The sequence below is a fragment of the Zootoca vivipara genome, chromosome 3, assembly GCF_965207765.1.
Source record: "Zootoca vivipara chromosome 3, rZooViv2.hap1.1, whole genome shotgun sequence".
Taxonomy (NCBI): Eukaryota; Metazoa; Chordata; class Lepidosauria; order Squamata; family Lacertidae; genus Zootoca; species Zootoca vivipara.
The window spans coordinates 72807028-72828893 of record NC_142586.1 but is presented as its reverse complement, the minus strand read 5'-3'; the positions used below and the strand labels follow the sequence as shown (position 1 = coordinate 72828893).

The window sequence follows — 21866 nt, the reverse complement described above, 5'->3', positions numbered from 1 at the left end:
AATGGCTAACATTCTTTACCAGAAGGTTATTTTCATTAGTTTACTAGCTGTACCCGGCCATACATTGCTGTGGCTTAGTCTGTTAAATGGAAAAGAAAAAATGTTTAATTTCACAATGGTTGTAGGTATGTACAATATTTTTGTTGCTCCATTGTCTGTGGAGATATAGGGATTGTCTGGTTTGCCGACTCTAGAACATGCAACATAGAATTGTCCATGTGAGAAGTAATCCGTGTCTAGATGTAAACCATACAATTCCAAAGATTGGCCCTGAGATTTGTTGATAGGTAAGACACACAGACCAGGCTTCCATTGAAAGCAGAGTGCCCCCCTCCCCCCACCTTCAGTGTCCCCCTTCATTTTGCAGACTCCCCCACCCACACGTGTTCTGGAAAATCCACCCACCCACCCCCAAAATAAATCGCGGGGAAACCCCTCCCCTCCCCATTCATCCTCCCTTAAGGCCACGCCCCTCATCTCAGTGCCCCATCCCCCCAACCACGTTACAACACTCTCTGATCCCCACCGTGACATCATCTTCCTCCCACGTGACACCATCCGCCACCCCGACCCCCCCTCTCCCTCGCATACCCCATAGGCATCTTGGGGAGGGCCTGGCTGCTTCCCCCGGAGGGTCCTAGCGGGCAAGGGGGCAGGCGGCCCAGCTGCAGCTGCTTCTCCAAGGCAGACATGGCAAGGCAGCGATGATGAAGGGGCAGGATCCGGGGCCCCCACCCTCCCAGAAGGAGCTGCCGCGCCCAGCAGCCTCTGCCCGCTCACGCTGGAAGGACGCCACCCCACGTCCCAAGGCATCCTGGGAGTGAAATATTTAGTATAGCATGTGTTGCTTTGATGTCCAACAGATGGCGCTGTTTTTCAAATAAAGCATGTGTTTACCTGTCACAGGTGTGACATTTATATAATATAGGTATATAAAAACACGTGTGTATTCAAATGCAACGTTGTGTCAAAATTTCAAAGCAATCAGTGAAGAACTTTCGGAAATTTAAGATTTTGAACAAACGAACATTTACATTTTTATTTATATAGATTGTGTGGGGAAATGTAGAAACACCAGCACTCATAACATTCAATAATGGGGGGCACGTTACATTTTAAACTTTTATTACAGACTGGAGAAACCTGTGATGATTACCAATGACAAATATTTGCTCTTATTTTATACTTCTGAAACAATGCCATGCCAACAGACCATTTGCCATACAGAAGTAAGGGCAGGGATTTGTGTCATTAATGGACCTGGTTCTTCTACTACTTTAAAGTATTTTTTTATATATAAATTTTATTCCCCATTCTCTTCCCCCAACACAATGGCTTGGATTCTAAGTTGCTTTTCCATTTGCACAAGGGGTGGTGATTTCTACTGGATTTCCCTTCCACGTGTAGTTCCAAACAGCATATCACACACCATTTCCAAAGGTTCCACAGGAATGGATTTCCAAGGAATGTGGGACGCTATAGTGGGAACTGGGGAGCAGGGAAGCCCTGTTCCATTAATGCAACTGTTCTATTCAAAGAGAGGAAGTGAGGATTCAAGTCAAAGTACATAATCAAGGAGAGAGATCAAGAACATCTGAACTTGGAACAAGACAGTTGTGGATCTCACCTACCATTGGTGTCAAACGCTTCTGATGAAGAGCATAAATGACACACAGACCTGGGTACATGTCATACACATACTGGTAGTATATCAGTTTCATTTTGTCTTTATTATTCTATATAGATAATAATGGGATGAGGAATGTATGTGTAAATTGTTGTGCATAGATACACTGACAAGCTGCTGCCAACAGCCATTTCCTCACATATGAACAAGCATTACAACCTATATATGGAAATTGCTCTATTTCCTGCACATATATGATCCTGGTAATTTGGTAATATGTGAAGCAGTACCAGTAATAAAAATCATTAGCTGGTCATAAGCACCAACGCATGTTAGATGACAAACTGTCAATAAGCATCATTGTATCATTGTTCAGCAATACAGTTAGCAAAGATACCGTAAGTAGTAATTTGCAAAGTATTAGCCTAGTGAAAACTTCATTTTTAAAAACATGGCATTGACAACTGAACAGAAGGTATTGAAATTGGAAGTTTACATTAACAGTGTGTATGTATTAATATTACTAAGAACTGTCAGAACTTGCTTCTGTTACAAACAAGCATGATAAATTATTACAGCTTTTCAAGGCTTGTTTTGCTTGGCATCAGTTTCAGCAACAGAAAGCTAGCATTAAGGCAGGATGTTTAAAGAGGTGAGTAAGGACCCAAAAACATTGTATAACCTTAGTTAATTAGTTTCTCCAAGGTACAGTTCTCATTCAAACGTTTTCTATTTCTTTTAAGTCCCTTGGAATTTGACATGTTGATTATAATACCTTTTCTCTCTCTCAGCTGTCACTAATCAGGAAGTGAAACTCGAAACAGAAATAAGAAAAAAATGTTACAACATTGAGTGTAAGCACAATGACCCTTCCCCAATACCTCTCAATTACAAATGGAGATTGAAGTGGGTCAATAACAGGCATCCCCAAACTTCAGCCCTCCAGATGTTTTGGACTACAATTCCCATCTTCCCCAACCACTCGTCCTGTTAGCCAGGGATCATGGGAGTTGTAGGCCAAAACATCTGGAGGGCCTGGTCCATAACAATAAAATTTAGACTATAAACAGTGACATTTGTGAGAATAAATAGCATTACAAAGTAGATTTCGCACTGACCAATGAGACTAGTGGGCTTGTAAAGTTACTATCTAAGAACTTTTATATATATATACAAATTATTCTGGTTCTTCTTCTGACCCAAAACATAAAAAATTAAAAAGAAAAAGATACTTCTAATAAACAAATCCAAAGTAATGAAATGCTTTCTTACAATTCTACAGTGCCCCTCTCATTTTATTTTATTTTTTTGCCATGAAGGTTTTAAGTAGTTTAGGAAAGCCCATCTTCTTGGTCAATTATTTCAGTTTTGCTGGAGAACACATCAGCTAACATATGCTTTGGAATCTCAGACCCCCTGACTTTTAATGTGTAGCAGGCATTTTCCACTTTGGCCAAACTCTGTTTCAACGTATAGAGTTTTTTAGAAACTTCATATGGTCCAGTGTTGCCAATATAGGAAAAGCCATCATAGATCTGGCGCAGGAACTGGCTCAGCTCAAATGGGGTATCTATGTCCCCATTGCCAACACTGTTAATGCACATCCGCATCAGCTCTCCAGTCAGATCAGCCACTCCCAGGAGGTAATCTACAGGAGTCACCTTCAGGCTTGAAGTGTTATGTTGCTTGTTGTGACAATCAGAAGATGGCTAGCAACAAAGCAGAATACAATGGATAACTTAGAAACCAGTGAAATTGCAACTTGTTAAAGATAATTCAGAGAAACAACTAGTTATATAAAAATAATTCTGGAAAGAACATGGTCTTTCTTTTGAACCAGTCAACACATGGATATGGTTAATGTATGTCTCCCGTTATTTATTTGCAGGTATTAATCCCTATGTTGTGCGCAACTTATAACAGCTTAACCATAATGTGGTTCTCTACTATTTTTCCCAGCAGGTGTCCTGTGTCTTCAATAATAACATGGCTTCATCTTCAGGCCAGGAAAAGCATCACCTACTAAATTTTTGCCTGTCGTGCAGCATTTAAGTTACAGAAGAGCCTCCACTCAACAGCTGGAAACTCTACCTAGCTACATTCAGATACTTGGGTTGTTTGAGTTCTTCTTAAATGAGACTTGTATCATTCACTGGCATGGAGCTCTCAGTAGTTTCCCATCCAAATTAGATAATCCACTCTTTTATTTTTTGTTTGTGGACAACAATGTCTTCATTTGCAGTGCATGCACATCTACTGAGTATGCACTCAAATGTATGCTTTAAGGTTTACAATTCCTCTAATCAACAAAAACATATTTTACAGATTCCCACTCACTACCATGGCAAAAACCGAGGCATAAATGGTCCAAGAGGATCAACTTGCTGATTAAAGAGAATGGTCAATGTTACTTAGGCAGGTGCAATGCAAATGCCTTGGGTGGTACCCAGCAAAGTTTACTCAGAGTAGACAATTAAAATTAACAGGCTAACTTAACAGTGTTCATTAATTTCAGTGGGACTAATCTGAGTGAAACTTTGTTGAATACCACACTTGGTCAGTTTCAAGCAAAAAAAACCCCAACAACCACAAACCCATTCAGGTTCCAGGAATCCTGGCAATTCAAAGGAATATCTGAAAAAAGATATTTAATAGAACCAACAGTCTCCAGCCTTGACACATGGGATAGATATATGCCCCTTCTAGTCACAAATTCTACAGCACACAGACTTAACTGCCAAATGTAGATGGGCCTTCACAAACAACACCATGAACATTTAGTGTGGCATTAAACCCCAGAGGTAGATGTGAAGAAGTGCAAAAAGAAAGCGTGATAATACTTGGTTTAAGGAAAGAAATGATGGTGCAACTTCACACACCAGGAAACAGTGCATTGAGGGTTTCCAGTAGCAACAATTTACTGAAGCTTATTTCAAGGCTCATAAATTGGGGTGAGTAACATTGTAACACCAACAGAAATGACGGAATGAGTACCTGAGCCTGCTTTGCTTTGTTTGCTCAGCCCAGAAAATACCATACCTGCATTTATTTGTTTTGCATAATTCATTCTGTTTCTGTTTGTCATAGGGGTAAAAGGGAAAGAGGAAGGCCCTGAAACATCTAGGAAGTTTACAAGGGAAAAACAAATTCCATGAAGCTAAAGCCGTGGTGTTTCAGACAAAAATAATAGGAATTTCCTAATATGTGAGTGAGGGATTGTATCCAAGAGTTATATGCAGGCACCCCCAAACTCGGCCCTCCAGATGTTTTGGGACTACAATTCTCATCATCCCTGACCACTGGTCCTGTTAGCTGGGGATGATGGGAGTTGCAGACCCAAAACATTTGGAGGGCTGAGTTTTGGGGTGCCTGGTTATATGTAACCCTAGAAAAGCTTCTTTCTAGGGGGACTGAGGGCCTCAAAAATGTTGTGAGTTGTGGCAATTGCTGAAAATTGGGGGAGGCAGTTTACATGAGTAGAGATCCTACTCTACAAGCTGTTTCTGCCCAACTATCTCTAATTCCTTGATCCTGCAACCTAGGTCTTAATTGAAGGTCACTGGCTGCCAGAAAAGGGCTTTTCAGGGGGTTGTAGTAGGCAGGATACGGTGGACAAAGGCTCACTGCACTGTACAGTAAATTATGGAAACAGCCCTATGTGTTTACTATAAATAGCCAATGCTTCATTTCTACTAATCATAATGTTCTAATCATAGTGTTCTAATTTATGAATACTCCCTACTATATTTTATTTGGAAGGATGGGTAAAATATATGAAAATAATTGGGTTTTTCCTGCTATTTTTGTGGTTCTAAAATAATAAAGTATCAACTTTTGTACGTCACTATACTGAGCTACAAGTATCTGGAGTCTTATTTTTCTGAAGACACCTGGACCTACAAAAAGTAAAATTTTGACTTCTGTCTAAATACTCTCCATGAGTCATCTGTAATAGCAAAACTGGGTACACCACTTGTTCTTGTAGGAGTCATGTAATTTCCCATGTCAACAGCTCAAACTGTACAAACATTATGATGTATGGTTAGAGTTAAGCATAACCAAGATGTTAAAACATCAGGGTCTGAGATGACTCGGCATGCTTATCTTTCACCTATGACTCAGTTCCAGCTTTTCAAAGACATACAGCTACTTGCTGCAAACAAGCAAGACATTATGCAGTTAATTGCTCAGGCTGTAAAGCTGTATTTTTTAATGCAAGTCCTCATGAATCAAAATCAGTTCTAATTCAGGTATCTTAAATGTAGGTAAAATATATGGGGGAACCTGCAAAATTTACTGGAATTTGCTTTGAAAATGTGTAACTTAAAAGACTATTTCATGACATTTCCAAAAGATGATAATAAGTGAAAGCACTGGAAAACATTAAGATACCTTCCCTTAAGAACAGCCTTGCTAGAGCAGACCAATGGGCCTTCTAGTTCACCATCCTGCTTCCCTGCAGCTGCCAACTGCTCTGGGATACCAAATTGCTATTTTTAAAGATGAAAGTTGCAATAATCTGAAGGCCTAACAGCCACCTAGGCCAACATCCTTGTTGTAGGATTGTAGGGACTGAATTGTTCATCAGTAATTTACCAATAATTTCATTGGCTGGCGGGGTGGGGGTGGGGAGAGAGACAAAAATTCCAAGATTACATATTAAAATACACTAAATAAGATAGAAGTGCCAAGTAATGGACAGTTGCTGTTAAACACAATGGGTTTTAGCTCATTAGAAAGCCAACAAGTATTTTACTACCTTTGCTTCTTCCTCTTTATCTTCTTCTGAAAATACCAGTTGCCTATTGATCTCCTCTATACTAACTAATGACCGAGTTTTGATAAAATACTGGAATGAGACAGCTTCCACATATTCCTGAAGACCTGGTTGAAGTGGGAAAAAATAAAACAAATGACATTTCACCGTCATCCATAATTATTATGAAAATTATTTCAGTAATATCCTAAGGGTTCCTACAAAGAGAGTGTCAATTATGCAGCCAAGAACAGAAATATGGATGAACATTTCATAAATAATATTACAGTACACTGAAATATTATTGTCCCTGTACAGCAAATGGAAGATTCATCATAGCACCATGCATGCTGCAACTCCTATCTGCAATTTACAAATTGCAGTGGGGAATATTCATCTCACTTGTGCCAGGTTTAAATGGGTGGGATCAGGCCTTAAAATTACTATGATGTGTTTAACTGTGTGCTGGATTGTAGTACAGACATACCTTGGTTCTCAAACATAACCCGTTCCGGAAGTCCGTTTGACTTTCGAAAACCAAGGTGTGGCTTCCAATTGGCTGCCAGAGCTTCCTGCACTCAGTCAGAAGCTGCGGAAGCTGCATCGGACATTTGGGTTCCAAAAAATGTTCACAAACTGGAACACTCACTTCCAAGTTTGCGGCATTCAGAAGCCAAAATGTACAAGCACCAAGGCGTTTGAGAACCAAGATACGACTGTATTTGTCTATAAATAATTGTGCAGCTTATAACTGTGGGATTCATGTTTTTGTTACAACTGCTTGGCACACTTTGACTATGATAAATGTATAAAATATTGTATAATGTTTTAGTGTTTCTTCCACTAGTTAATCAATTTGATTATTTCATGTTCTCAGACTGAACCCCCACCAGACTGTTTCCTTCTGAAAGCTGCTATAAACCTCTTCTACTGCAGGCTTCTTTGCCATTTTAATGACATTTTCTGTCCTTTGTAACTGTGGCATGGTTTTTCTTCAAATTCTTGAAGACTCAAAGAAAATTTGTTGCTTTCTACTCACAAGGCAAAATGTAGATCATTTTAAAACTTTATTCTCAGTTAATGACATGAATTCCATGACTAGCCAGGTGTGTGCCTAGCACACAATGAAAACTCTATGCTTCATGAAAGTAGAGGAATACACATACTCTTTATATACTGGTACAGTAGGTTTGGAAAATGCATCACCATGGCATTTAATAGTGGAGATGACTGAAAAACAGGCTGTGGTAAATCTTTTGAAATGCCTTCATCCCTTTTGGACTTAACATACTGTTTTACTTAGAACAGGACAGAGAAGAAACAACCTCAAGTTCAGGATTATATGAATAACTGAGGGCAATAAATACTGGGCAGCTACTAGCAATAAACCTCATCAGTGAATTTCTCCTCAAAACAATGCCTTGGAAATAGCTACATTTTGGGGCAAGGCATCTGAAAGATGATCCTGTCACTTGCAAACTCCCAGTGTCCCTATACGTCACTCAGTTGCAGATTGCTTAATTCTCATTGCCCTCTCCCTTCTTCACTCAGCACCTCTTTACTATTGTCAAAGTTGCCACCCTCTTTTCTTACAAGCTCTAGTTAAACCAAAAAGGCAGTTTGACTGTGGCTCAGGAGCTGTATATAGTTGAGCTAAAGTACTCACTTTTTATAGTATTATCAAAACAGGTTTCGTCTTGACCATTTTTCAGTAGTGGGACCACAACTTACACTCACTTTACATACATGACTGCAACCTTATGCAGCTGTGGGCAAAATAAATAAATGGAGAACCAGGGAAACCCACTGGTGGCCGCTGTCCATTTACTTATTTTTTTCCTACCCATGCACCCAACAGGTTTTCCTTACTTACCAGGTCCTGGGAACAACTATGGGCAATCCCCCCCCCAAAAAAAAGCTGAACAACTCTGGGCCATCTCCCCCCATTTTCTTAATTTGGAGTCCCCAAAAATAGGAGTCGTCTTATACACGGGGGGCGTGTTATACACAGGAAAATACGGTATCTTCATTAAGTTCTTCAAAATAAAGTCAGGATAGTAATTAACAGCTGTTCTAGACTTACACTAATGACTACTGAACTATGTTTTCCTCATTATAATCACATAAACTAGACATGAAATACGTGCCTTTTAGAAGTCCTCCACAAAAAGCAGCTTGAAAATGACATTTGGAATGACCTAAGACCTTGACATAAGGTGTTTTTAATAAGCAGGTAAAAGGATGTTTAAATATATTATATTGTAACTTAATGGAAGGACATCCGCTACTTTCAGCAAATAATCCCAACGGTGAAAAAAAATCCATCCCATTTCACTATTCCATCCAACAATACCTTCCTCCTCCTGCTCTCAGTTTTGGGTCGTTTCCAAGAAAAGGATTACTTAAGGATCATGCTGCCAGTAAGAGAATAGTTTATAAGGCTGCCTTTGTGTAGTTTGTTTTCCCTGAGTGAACACTGGGAAGGCCAATTAAAAATCCATGATTGCATCTGCCAGCACTTCCTCAGATATTAAAACAGACTAAAAGAATAGTAAAGAAATGTTGACATTCTGTCTCAAAAGTGAGAACTTTCAAGATCCATCTGGTCACCGGTTCAAGTAGATGGTACTCCTATAGTCTTCTGCGCCTCTCGTCTGTTCTCTCAAAAAGCTTTTAAAATTCTACTCTATATACATATTACAAAAGTGCAGTGTTCTTAATGCTTCCAACAGCTTATCCATGATAAAGATGACAAGGAGCAAACAGCGGCGACAACAGTACAACTTTCAAGAAAAACAATATAAATAAGAACAGGGAGGCTATTTATTAATCAATCCATTGCACTGAGACATCCACACAAGAAGCTGGGTGAGATAGTTCTTGAGAACAGTCAATGAAAAAATAATACCTATTTCTATTTTGCAGCATAATTTGCTGCTGAACTTCATATGAAGGTTTTTAATTACTTGTCTTAATTAAAAGTATGTTCCTGTAATTTAATGTTATTCAAGTATTTAGATGCAGAAGCCAGGTCTTCTGGATTTTATATTCTCCATTTTCTTGATTAGGACAGTGTATTTTTTCAAAGACTTCCCTCCAAAATTAATCTGCATTCAGTTTTCTCAATAATGAAATACAGCATTCACATATGATTGAAAATAGACAAATTAAACCTGTACATTTTGGGAAGAACACTGCAACAGAGGAAGCTGCCTTATGCTAGTCAGACCAATAGTCTATTTAGCTCAATATGTTTACAATGATTTTCAGCAACCCTCCAGGGTTTTAGACAAGGGGTTTTCCCCAGCCCTACCTAGAGATGCTGCGAAATGAAACTGGGACCTTCTGCATGGAAAGCAAATGATCTACTACTGAACTATGGCCCTTCCCCAAACAATGAAATAGTTGGAACAGGAAGTATAGGAAACCCAGTATATATCACATGACTCTGCTAACTTATCTAGGACCTTCACAGGGTGGCAAGAACATTAGCAGAAATATATGCCAAAAAGGAGGCCCTAAGAGTCCTACAAACAAGTCCCAGAATAAGGATACAATAGTGCTTTAAAGATAGGTGGATATACAGATTATTAATTTTAGTTATATTAAGTGCTCCTTTAAAATAATGCTTTATGTTTCAAATATCACAGCTGCTATAAATCCAGTGCAAAAAAGACATTGGATAGATCATGCTCCTGAACAGCATAAGTCTCAACTGAATTGCAAAAGTATGTTTAATTTATTATAGAGATGCTTGCATGTATACCGGTACTAGCTTGCTCATTATCTCACTACTTGACCCAAGGAAAATGAAGATCTGATGGCATTCCATTAAAAGATTATTTAGTACTTTAAAAGCAATGATGTCAGAATAGCCAAAACCCCAAATAATTTGAGAAAAGCAAATTGGAATCTACCAAGATAGCCCAACTGTAACATAACAAGGGAAAATGCACAACTATCCCAGAACAAAGCTAATTGATGCAGGGGGAAAATTACTTTTAAGTAATCTGTGTAGAAGTCCTTAATAATGATGACATTAGTTTCTTCAGTAGTCCAATCAGGAAACTGCATTTCCACATTTGGAATCTTATCTCTGTTGTCAAAAACAGCAAGAAGAACTTATTTAAATTTTAAGCTACATCCTGTTACTTTGTTATTCAGCTGTCTTAATTTTACACAGCAATCCAATGGACCTTTTCAATGAATTCTCCCTCTTCATGAATTTAAGATCTTTTATTTCCCAGTGAGCCTGTTGCAATTTACATTGTATCACTTATTACATTACTAGTTATTTCTGGGTTACTGCTGCACTGTATGCATGCTGCTATGAAAACCTGCATACAATATACAGCCTTGTTTTTGTTCTAGTTACTTTACAGCAGGGGCAATATTTTTTTCTGTTGAGGACCACATTCCCTCAGAAATCTGTCAGGGTGGGTGGGTGTCAATTTATTTATCTCTCTATCACTCACCACCCTCTTTCTCACATTTCCTCCCCAACCAAAAAAGCAGGCTGCTAGGAGATAGGTAGAGATCTAAGCTGATTACTTGCAGAGGGCTTTTGAAAACAGGCTGCAGGTCAAACATGGTCCTAGGACTGCAGGTTGCCCACTCCATGCTATAGCTCCTAGAAATCAGTATAAATTTGAAGTCTAGGAAACAAATAAATATTTGCCTGATTATTTCAAACATATGTGGAGCTTCTGTCTACCTCACTTCTGCAGCTCTCATATATTCTCTCTCCTAGTTTTGCCTTCTCTTACTCATACCTGTTGGCATCCCCTTTCCCCCATGTTCTTTTAGAACAGGGGTCCCCAGACTACGGCCCCCGAGACTCTTTTATGCAGCCCCCAGGGACGCCCGCTGCCGCCACCTGCTCTTACCGGCGCGGCTGCCGACTTCCTACCCAGAAAAGCGACAGAAATAGCTTGTTCGCATGCACAAGCGTCATTTCCGGTGTACTTCCAGGTCGGAGGAGGCTTCTGCACATGCGCACAAGCTATTTCCGGCGCTTTCCAGGTCGGGAGTGTGCCAGAAATAGCGTTTGTGCATGGCCGTGCGCTCCCCCACCCTCCGGCCCACCACGCAATCAGCGTGGCGGGCATCCGGCCCAAAGCCAGGTAAGTTTGGGGACCCCTGTTTTAGAACTAGGGTGGCAAACTCATGAGTTTGTTTCAAGTGGCCTGGCAACTCTCCAAAAGTCCTCTTGCCCTAAACTTACCTTGCAAAGCTCTCTTCTCCTATAACACTCAAGAAACAGGAAGGAGCGCCCCTTCCTTCTAGAAAGGAGCTTCTTGTCCTCCTAGCTCAGTGCTAGGATGTGGAAGAAAACCGCTCTTTCTGCTCTTCTGATAAATCTGAAACCCCTCTGCTTCCCATACCTACAATGGATGAGTCTCGTCTTTGCTCACCAACCATTTCACAGTTATTAACATAGCCCTAGTCATAGCCATGAGTCTTTTCATGCATTATTTATTCCACTGTGCAGCTTATCATACATTAAGTTTTGGTTACAACAGAACTAGTTTGAATGCAGAATCAGGACATTGAATTTAATGTATTTATTTTTCTTTGTACGTCATCCCGAAACAAAGCTATCTGCGTGTCTTACAATAAATAAGTAAAAGCTATAGAAATGAATAAAAATGTAAATCATTAACATAAACACAAAATTCACCACACCCCAAAATGAAAAACATATTTTTAAAAAAGAGGCCCAGAAGTCACAGGAAGGCATTTATTGCTATTTTACTCCTGGAAGCCAGCATTAATCTTCTGCTTTCCTAAAACTTCTTCAATACATATTATTCATACTGTCAAAAAGGGATGTTTCGAATATGCTATAAACTAGGAGACAGGGATTCTATAGTACAAGTGCTTTGACTTCAAATGTTATCACAAAAGAACACTATTCCTAACAATATGCATGAGAGTAGCTCTCTGTTGTTGTTGTTTTAAACTAGTTATTTCAGTATCTCTCTGTTTGCTTGTATAGTCATCCCTTGGGACAATCTGTACTGTTAAGAAACGTGTAGAAAACAGGCATCCTTTTTTGTTATTGTTCAATTATTAGTACTACACTCAGCGTTTGAGCTCATACAAGTATCCTTTGGGGAAATGCTCTGCGTGCCATTAGCACTATTCTTAATGAGGGAAAGCAGAAAACTTCTTTTAGTGCTCTGCCAGAATTGTTTTATCTTTAAGTCAAAAGAACAACGGCTTGGAGTAACCCCAAAAAAAGCATTTCATAACTACAAATGGCAAACAATACTCCCAAGGATCATATGTCTATTTATAGATTTACAATTATTACACCAAATACATGCACATCCCCCAGCAGGTTTGTTTGTTTAAATGGAGCCGCTACTGTAACTCTATAAAATAAAAAATAAATTAAACATTTTACACAGGAAGGCTGATTGGGTCCCCTTGAACTTTTTAAAGAGATGTATAAGGGAAGAAAAAGAATAGGATATTTCATGTCTGCTTGTAGGCTGGACAACATTTGTAGGAAGTCAAATGTTAATTGTACAGACTGGTTTTTTCAGATATAAATATTCGGTGTCTTTTTTACAGCTACGAACATGAGTTTGACCAAACTGTGGGAGGCAGTGGAAGACAGGAGTGCCTGGCGTGCTATGGTCCATGGGATCACGAAGAGTCAGAAACGACTAAACGACAACAAATGCCATGCTTGACAATATATTCAAATTTATGTTTCTACATATGGATTTTTGAACTGAGTAAGGAATAGAACACAGTACTAAAATGATGCGAGAGAAAACATTTTGATATTATGAAAAGTGAATGCTTACATTCCAATACTGTAATTGTCTTATTTGATTTATATCTCACATAACAATATTGATAGAACTCTGCCATTGATTTTATCTCCAAAGCAGAGATAAATCCTTAGGATATCATTAATTTCTCTGAATGAGAACCTGGGATGAGATTGGCATTATTTATCTATAATAGCTTCTTAATGTTCTCTGGCAGATCCTTCCTTGATTTATTTCCAAGTCTTTGAGTGAGAAAGGGAAACAACTGTTGCATACAGAAAGTAAATGCAGCCTATTTGGTCATTATACTTTGATAAGAGTAGCAGCAAAATATTTCTCCTCAGCTAGGCATCCAAGCAATAAGCATAAATTTCTGCCATTCACTTCTTCATGATCAAATGTCTTCACGATCTTAGTCCTTGCTATCGCTTCATCCTCTTTCTTTTTGCTCTTAACATACTAGTATTATGTTAAGGCTAAGCCACATTTTCAGGTGCTATTTTGAGATTTACCCATTACCCACCTGGACCAAGTTGTTATATTCAAACTGACTTGAAAGCCAGAGTCCAAGATGGAGGTCTTGTCGCATTTGCTAACTTTTTCAGTTTCTTAGATGTGACATGTTGTTTTGAAATATGTGTATAATCATGATTTATTAATTTTTGCATATCCTGGCTGATAAGAAGAGCAATTGATGGGTATTACAGAAGCTTCCCAAGGGAACAGAAAAATGCCAACGCTTAAGGAGGGACCATGAATGAGAAGCATGAATAAATAGATGGGTTTTCAGTATCTTCTTAAATATTAAAATAAACCAGTTGGATCAATAGTGAAAGATTGCCCTAAGCATATGAAGCAGCAAGGTAAAACTAATCCTCAGCACTGATTTTTTGATAACTAACACTTTCTTGTCCCCTAACATCTCTTTCTTGAGGAAGGCAATTAAACATGTTGTTGCTCTCCTACTCTAGGACTCTATGTACAATGCAAACTTCCATATGTTCCTGGTTCCTGGGGTGGATGATCTTCATCTGGAGCTTGATAAGGAAGTGCTTTCTATTTGACCTCTCAGTAGGTTCCAACATAGAAAAATAACCAACTTCTATAGGATCATTTGAATATCCTTGTAAAGACTCCAGGTATTGTATTACAATGGTTATAATCTTCTTCATCTGAACATTCACAGAGAGTAATAGTGGGAAATTACTCTTCTCCTACTGAAGATGATCCTGAGGGATGCCTTAGATTTCCATTATTTATATCTAGTATTTAACATCTTCCTAAAGCCAGTGGAAGAAATTGTGTGAAGGTTTACAGTTAAGTGTCATCTATATACCCATGGCAACCAACTACACCTTTAATCACCAATCAAGCAACAACAATATTGGTTACTTTACTGATGCTTGGATGACCAACTGGATTAGTATTGGTTGAACACCTATAAATCGAAAGAGTCTACAAAAATAAAAATACAAAACCAATCTTGAATACACAAGATGTGTGTATGTTAAGGGTTTTTTAAATTCATTTGCACTTCAGACATCCCTCCCACTAGAACCCCCAAGCATATTCACATAAAACTCTTATACACATGCAAGTTCCTCTTCTGAATCAGCCAATGTTGGCAACCACCCACAAAAAGAAAGCATTATTGATCCAATTGAACTTACAAATTACACAGAAAAAGTTCCACTTGAATTCTGTATATCTTTTCTTAGTCTCGCAATGAACTTATAAATCCAAATATTCCAATTCAGGGGTGGTGTGTGTGCCCCTCTGGAAAACCTTCTAGGAGCCACATGCCAGAGATGGGCATGGCCTGAGACAAAAGTGGCCAGAGCAACAAATGTGAATCTTAGCTTTATACAGCAGGCTACATTCCAACCATCCAAAGGTCAGAGGTTTCCATGCACACACTCCTCCCTCCATGCAGGCAAGCAAGCAAGAGGCATCATCATAGTTCAAGATCACATTCCAGTCAAGCAAAAGTACTAGAGGCAGGCACAAAGCAGGGCTAGTGAGAGGGGCAGCCTGGTGAGAAGGGGCATAGCCTAGGAAGGGGTGTGGTCCAGAAAGACTTCCGAAGGCCCGTTATAGAGGCCTGAAGTTCCACATCTGATCCTTGCGCCTGAAGTTTCCTACTCCTCTTCTAACATAAGCCATTCTGAACAGAATCAGACTGATGTTCACATGTCAGGTGATGAAATAAAAACAGACCCAACTAAATCAAGTGCCTTATTTCTTATACATACCTGGAGAGATGGCTCTGTGAAACTGATACATATCTTCTCCCATCAATTCTTGCGCTACTTGTTTTATCTTCTGTCTCACGAGATCTAATTTGGTCTCAGATTCCATTAATATTTCCTCCCCATTAGGAGCACTGTCAACACAAAACACAAAATGAATTATTACGTGGTAATACTGTATCTGCAGCAAAGAGGCAAAGGGTATAATGTGTTCAATTAAGCTTAATCCTCTGCCATCAGAAAAGACTGAATCTATCCAGTATCAGAAATACAATAACGAGATGTTACCAAATTCCTTCTATTCCTGAAGTTCAGCAGCAGATGAGATCCCTTATGAAGCTGAAACAAGAGGAAAGGAACCTCGGGGTACCCCAAGGTTTGCAGAAGTACAAAAGAAAGGGGGGGGAAGAAAAAACCATAAAGGGGAGGGAATAAGCCAATGCAGACTATTCATGCACAGTGGCCACAAAGACTGACTAACTGGCACAAAACACAGGGTGGGGAGACTACTGGGGAGGACAGCATGGCTCGCTGGCTGCAGCAGTAAACAGAAGTACATTTTTCCTAGCTCTCAATTGTAACATAAATAATTGTAGCAAATTACAAATATTAATTCTTTGTATATTACAGCATAATTTTTGTGGACTGGAACTAGCTGACATTTCAACAAACTCAGCTGACGGAAGTGGAGTTTTTTTTTTTTTAAAGGAATAGAAGATCTGTTATTACAACTCAATGAGAAACATGAACCAATATGGTGAAGTATCAGATATTCACACAAGTGCTTATTCATCTAGACTTCTCAACATTTCATCCATGCTGCTACATCAGCTGTGATTACTAGTACAGCAATGTGGCCAAATAACTGATGCTCACTTCCACTATAATCAACACATTGTCTAACAACGCTAAGCTAGACCAGACAGTGCTGTTAGAGCTGTCAACAACTACTGTTATTCATAGAAGCACTGCCACCACAAGATAGACTAGGATGGTAGAAAAATAAAAAGCTTTATCAAGGCCAGATGCGGAGAACCTGAAGCCCTCCAGATGTTGCTGGACTACAACTTCCACCATTCCTGATCACTTGCTACCCTTGGTGGGACTGTTGGGAACTGAAACTTGGAGGCTTCTCACTCCTGATCTAGGCAAAACCTGCTGTAACATGTAATCAGATAACCCCTTTATGTAACAGATTCTCATAAACCATTTTCTACCATGCATACGCTTTGCTATGTTTACTTGAAGGATCACAAATGGCCCTAAGAAGGCACAGTAGAGAAGAAAAATATTTTGCAGCCCACTGAATGTCCTCAGGGATGGGACCAGCCTAATCCCCTTAGGGAGGGAATTCTGTAATTGGGGCACTGCCACAGAAAAGGCCCTACTCCAAACTCCCAACAACCAAACCTCTTTTGTGGTGGGACCTTAAAAGGATTCCAAACAGTGTTGCACAAAAGCAGCTAGATAAAACATGCCTCTGCAGCACTGACAGTCAGCACAATGGGAATCTACCTTTAGCTTTTCTTTAAAGATATACCGGGCTAATGCAGGCCCTGGGCTCTCTCTTTTTCATTTGATTTGATTGTCCCCGGACTTGTGGTACAAATTAGTTTCCCACTTGGTTTTGTTACAGTGAGCTAGCAAAATAAATTAAGTTTATGGAAAGTTACAGTGCATGTTTAAACACAGCAATGAAATTAGATGTTCAACACTGCAAGGCAGTAGGCAATAGAAAATAGGACTCCTGAATTTTTAACAGTGGCAAATTTAATGGGTCCCACTTTCCACACACCTGGACAAAAAGGCGCATGTGTCCCAACTCCAACTTTTACACAGCTGTTAAAGAAACAGGAACCCTTTCCTCGGTTGTATCTAGTTATCCTACAGAGCAAGCATCAATAACATTAAAAAGCTACATTAATTACTCACCTGGTAATCCTATGCAGTAAGAATATGACCCTTTTACTTTCAATAGTTATATCACGACTAAGTTTTACAAGCCTCTCATATTTATCATGTTTTGTATCAAGTTCCACCTGGAATGCTAAAGAGAACAAAATGCAGAGAAGCACATCAGTCAAACTTATGTTGGAAATATCACGAAGGAGCATCCACCAGCAAGCCAGAAAAATTAGCAACATTTCGAATAGGTAAATATTTAGAAGTGAGATACTTACACAGATTATTCACATTAATATTCAAACTAAGCTTGGAAATCTTCTGTGGAACCAAGAAGAGCTTAACTCTTGTCTTTGACAGAGCAAACTATTTTACAGTAGCAATATTGATTTCATTGGACTCATATCAATTCTGACACACATTTTTTTATAAAAATAATAATTATGGATGCAAATAAGCTGCTTCTTTTTTCAGTACCGTTTCTCAAATGTGTGGAAGTGAGCGTTCAGCATGAATCTGACAATACACAGGAAGAGTTTGAAGCCATATCTACAATCACAATAGCAATTTTTACAGCTACCAACTGTGAAAATATATTCAGACTGTTTCCACTAGAGCCCTTCGAGCTCAATACTGTACATAAGAGGAAAAGCAATAAGGCAGCTGGTTTGCATGTGCAAACCAGCCCACAGGCCTTTAAGCAACTGCCTACCTTTGAAGGACATAGTCATAGCTGAAGGAGGATTAATGCTGTCTTTTTCTTCTCTCCGATGACCATGAGGGAAATTGTCATGCTTTCTTTTTCGGAACTCACCTGTTCCTAGGAATATGAAAGAAAAGAAATGAGAGATAAACATAATCAAATTGTAATCTCAAGAAACAAAGTTTCACAAATTTGGGCTTGTCAAAAGTTATGCTCGCCATCAACCTTGCCCTGCACAAGAGCTAGCTTCTGGGGCAGAGTAACGTCAAAGCCTAATAGAACTCTAGATGCAACCTTCTTCCCAGCTCTAGGTAGACAGTTTGAGAGCTCATTCTTGTACTTAAAAAAAACAAAAAACTGTTATGTGTACTGCCAACACTAAACTTTGTACTTCGGTTCATTAGTTTGCATACAATGTTAAATTCAGGCTACTGACCTGAAAAAGATGGGTCTCGTGGTATTTTTTTAGATGTGAAAATAATCAAGAATTACTGAGTGCCTCAAACAAGCAATGGTTCTTAACAATACAAGGTTGTTTTATCAATATAGCAGCAAATAGGTGCCTAGTACTTTATACTGGAATATTGGTTTTCTGATCTCTTACTTAAATAATATATCCTATATATGTCTCTTAGGGATTAAATCTCACTAAACTCAATGGGATTTATTTCCTAATATCGGGCCTAGGACTGAACTGCAGCCAGTTTTCCTTGTACAGTCAGTCATACCTCGTTGCGTCCGCTGCGGGTTGCGTCTTTTCAAGATAAGAACGCGGCAAACCCGGAAGTGTTTTCTTCCGGGTTTCACTGTGCGTGCACAGAAGCATTCTGCGCGCTTTGCGCTTTCGCACATGCACAGTGCCACTCTAGTTACGGACTTTTTGGGGTGCGAACGGCACCCCAGAACGGATCGAGTCCGTAACTAGAGGTACCACTGTACTGTAAAGCACTGTGTCCTTTCATATGATGCTGCCTCTGAGTACTGCCAGTTGCAGGGAATCACAAATGGGAAGAGTACACTTGCATTCAGGCCCTGCTTGTGAGCTTCCCAAAAGTATCTGGTTGACCACTGTAAGACCAGAAGACTGAGCTAGAAGAGCCAGCGGCCTGGTCCCGCAAGTGTTTCTTATATTATGTAAAAGAAACCCAAGGGTGTTGCTACACAATTGAACAACAACAACAACAACAACAACAACTAAAAGTTATGCTTAGCACCATATTCCATAAGTCCCCAAGGAAGCAGGTGACGCTGTGGTCTAAACCAGAGCTTCTTGGGCTTGCTAACTGGAAGGTCAGTGGTTCGAATCTGCGCGATAGGGTGAGCTCCTGTTGCTCTGTCCCAGTTTCTGCAAAGCTAGCAGTTCGAAACCACAGCAGTGCAAGTAGATAAATAGGTACTGCTGTGGCGGGAAGGTAAACAGTGTTTCTGTGCATTCTGGCTTCTGTCACAGTGTTCTGTTGTACCAGAAGCGGTTCAGTCATGCTGGCCACATGACCCGGAAAGCTGTCTGTGGACAAACACCGGCTCCCTCAGCCTGAAGCGAGATGAGCACCACAACCCCATAGTCGCCTTTGACGGGACTTAACCATCCAGCGGTCCTTTACCTTTACCATACCTCCATAAGTCCCAGGCCAGTGCCTGTAGCACAATTTCCTTTCTTTTTCCTATAGAAAAACAGAGCTGGACCCTGGCTTTGGCAACAGCTGCACTGCTGTTATCATTTTCAACACATCACCAGTTTGACATGTAGTCTACCACTAGCTTTGCAAAATATAATGAATGAGCAACTAGCAAGTCCACACTTTTTAGAAGTGCTATATATATTTATACGCATTCCTAAAGTAGTAAGCACTCCAAAGGTAATGGGTAATGCTCATCCAACGAGCATAGCATAGGATAATGTAGGCAGAACCTCAAGTAACCTGGAGGGTTGCACAGGGTCACAAAAGGACATTCAAGTGTGAACTTGTACTGTCGCAAAACAGCAGGGGCACAGGAAGGAGTAACTATGCTGCTTGTGGACGCACTGACGTGGCCACCTTTTCTTGCAGGATTCTTAGCCCATACTTGTAACAGCTACTCGTTACTTGGTCTTTTGCTTCTCTCTCCTCACCACCTTTTCTGCGCTAAGTCTTGCATTTCTGCCGTTCAACCAGCTGTCACAGGTGCAAGAGCCTTTCCAAAAGGGGCGATGCTGGAAGACGGAGGGGTGAGAGGAAGAGAGAGGGAGACTGACTCCGAACACAACAAGATCCTGCCTCCACAAGCGGTTAAGAGCGTCGGCCTGTTACTTGGGGCCGCGGGCGCTCCAAGCCCCCACTCGGCCATAAAGCTCAAGGGGCGCCAGGCAACCCTGGTCCAGCCACCGCCTCGCAGCCGAGCTCCTCGGGGGAAAGGCAGGATAAGAATGGAATAATGAAATGGCATTTGGGGGCTAAATGGGCGAAGGGAAGAGGAATAAGGAAAACGGGAGCGCAAGGTCAAAATAAGCTGACTGGGGAGCGGGGCAGGCGCGGGTCGAGGGCCGCCTGAGCCTCCCCGCCTCTCTCGACGAGGGAGGCCCGTCCCTATTTCCCCCTCAGCCCGCCGCTGCCGGCACCTTCTCTGGCGCTCATGTCGCCCGCGCTCGCGCCCCGAATGGCCTCCGCTCCGCCCCTTTCGAACTCTGAGGGCGCCACGCGCAGCAACCGCAACGGACGCCGCAGCTCCCACTTGAGGGCGGGTCGCTCGGCCGCCGCTCCGTTTCCTCAGTTGCCAAGACCTTCCCGCTCTCTTCTCACCGCCCTCCTCTTCCTCTCCCCCCTTCTTCTTTCGGCGTCTTTCTCGAATTCCTGACAGCAGAGTTTAATTTCATGGAGCGCCGAGCTCGCCACGTCTTCGACATCGTCTCTCACCGCCTCAGACCAGAGGGTGGGAGCCGGCCTAGACGCCGCCACATCTTTAAGTATTTTTCCGGGTAAGAGAAAAGACTTTCCGAAGCAGGCATTCGTTGCGGAGCCACATCCCGCGCGCTCTGCAGCCGCTTTAAGCCCTCTGGCAGAGCAAGGCATTGTGGGGAATGTAGTCTTCGTGATAAAGGTGGCGAAGGGGCCCCTCTGAGCCATACAGGTAAGAAAACTTTTAAGGCGGGAAGCAGGAGTTCCTCTAGCCTCTCTTCATAAAAACTAGAGAGGCTTGTGGCTACCTTGAAGACCAACAAATCTTTGGTTTCATGATTACGACATCAGATGAAAAGGAGCGAATCCCGCTTTATATAGCTCCGCCAAACGAGGCCAAGCAATACCCCACGAAAACATCATTTGCATCTTAGAATGTCCCGGGATGTGCAGGAATTCCGCATCAAATCAGCACAGGAAGCGTTCCTTGAAGTCTGAAGGAACAACTGAAAATGCAGTTACACCAACGCATTGCATCCTAGACACTGCTGCTTAGAATCCCATACAAGCTATCACAGGGCTCACCCACACCAAAGCATCACAGATACCCTTGTGGGCGTTTGGGGGAGGCAGAAGAGGTAGTTGACTAGTGCCTGCTGCTGCATCATTACTGAGGGAGAACTGACTGACGGCATGCTCAAGTCGAGCAATTTTTTATTTAATTCCTATGTTATTAAAGTTGGTAAATGTTCTAATCATAACGGCTGTAAAAAGTCATAGGCACACTTACTTCAGAGAAAACATATGTTGAATTAGGTTGCAATAGTTGACAATTAGCCAGCAATTTTTTAAAGTGTGTCTGGTTGTTAACCAGAAGGTTGGTGGCTCAAGCTCGCCCAGGGATGACTGTGGGAAGGATTTCTGTGTTGGATTAGATGACCCCTGAAGTTGCTTCCAACTCTATGGGT

The 21866-nt window shown here is 40.8% G+C and overlaps 1 protein-coding gene across 3 annotated transcripts; it reads right to left on the bottom strand.

Moving 5' to 3' along the window:
* Nucleotides 1-1108: 1108 nt before the first annotated feature.
* Nucleotides 1109-21017, bottom strand: TSNAX (translin associated factor X). Of its 3 annotated transcripts, none has more exons than XM_088666435.1 (6): nt 20803-21017; nt 18032-18139; nt 17350-17464; nt 15421-15551; nt 6387-6511; nt 1109-3336 (listed from the first exon to the last, which is right to left on the bottom strand). In XM_088666435.1, exons 2-6 carry the CDS (start codon nt 18048-18050, stop codon nt 2959-2961), a joined length of 768 nt encoding a protein of 255 aa, XP_088522561.1. In that variant the 5' UTR covers nt 18051-18139; nt 20803-21017; the 3' UTR covers nt 1109-2958. The 3 variants fall into 3 exon arrangements, with proteins under 3 accessions (XP_088522561.1, XP_034964342.1, XP_088522560.1); XM_035108451.3 differs by having other exon boundaries at nt 20622-20818; XM_088666434.1 differs by having other exon boundaries at nt 18032-18133; nt 20622-20818.
* Between the last annotated feature and the right edge of the window lie 849 nt (nt 21018-21866).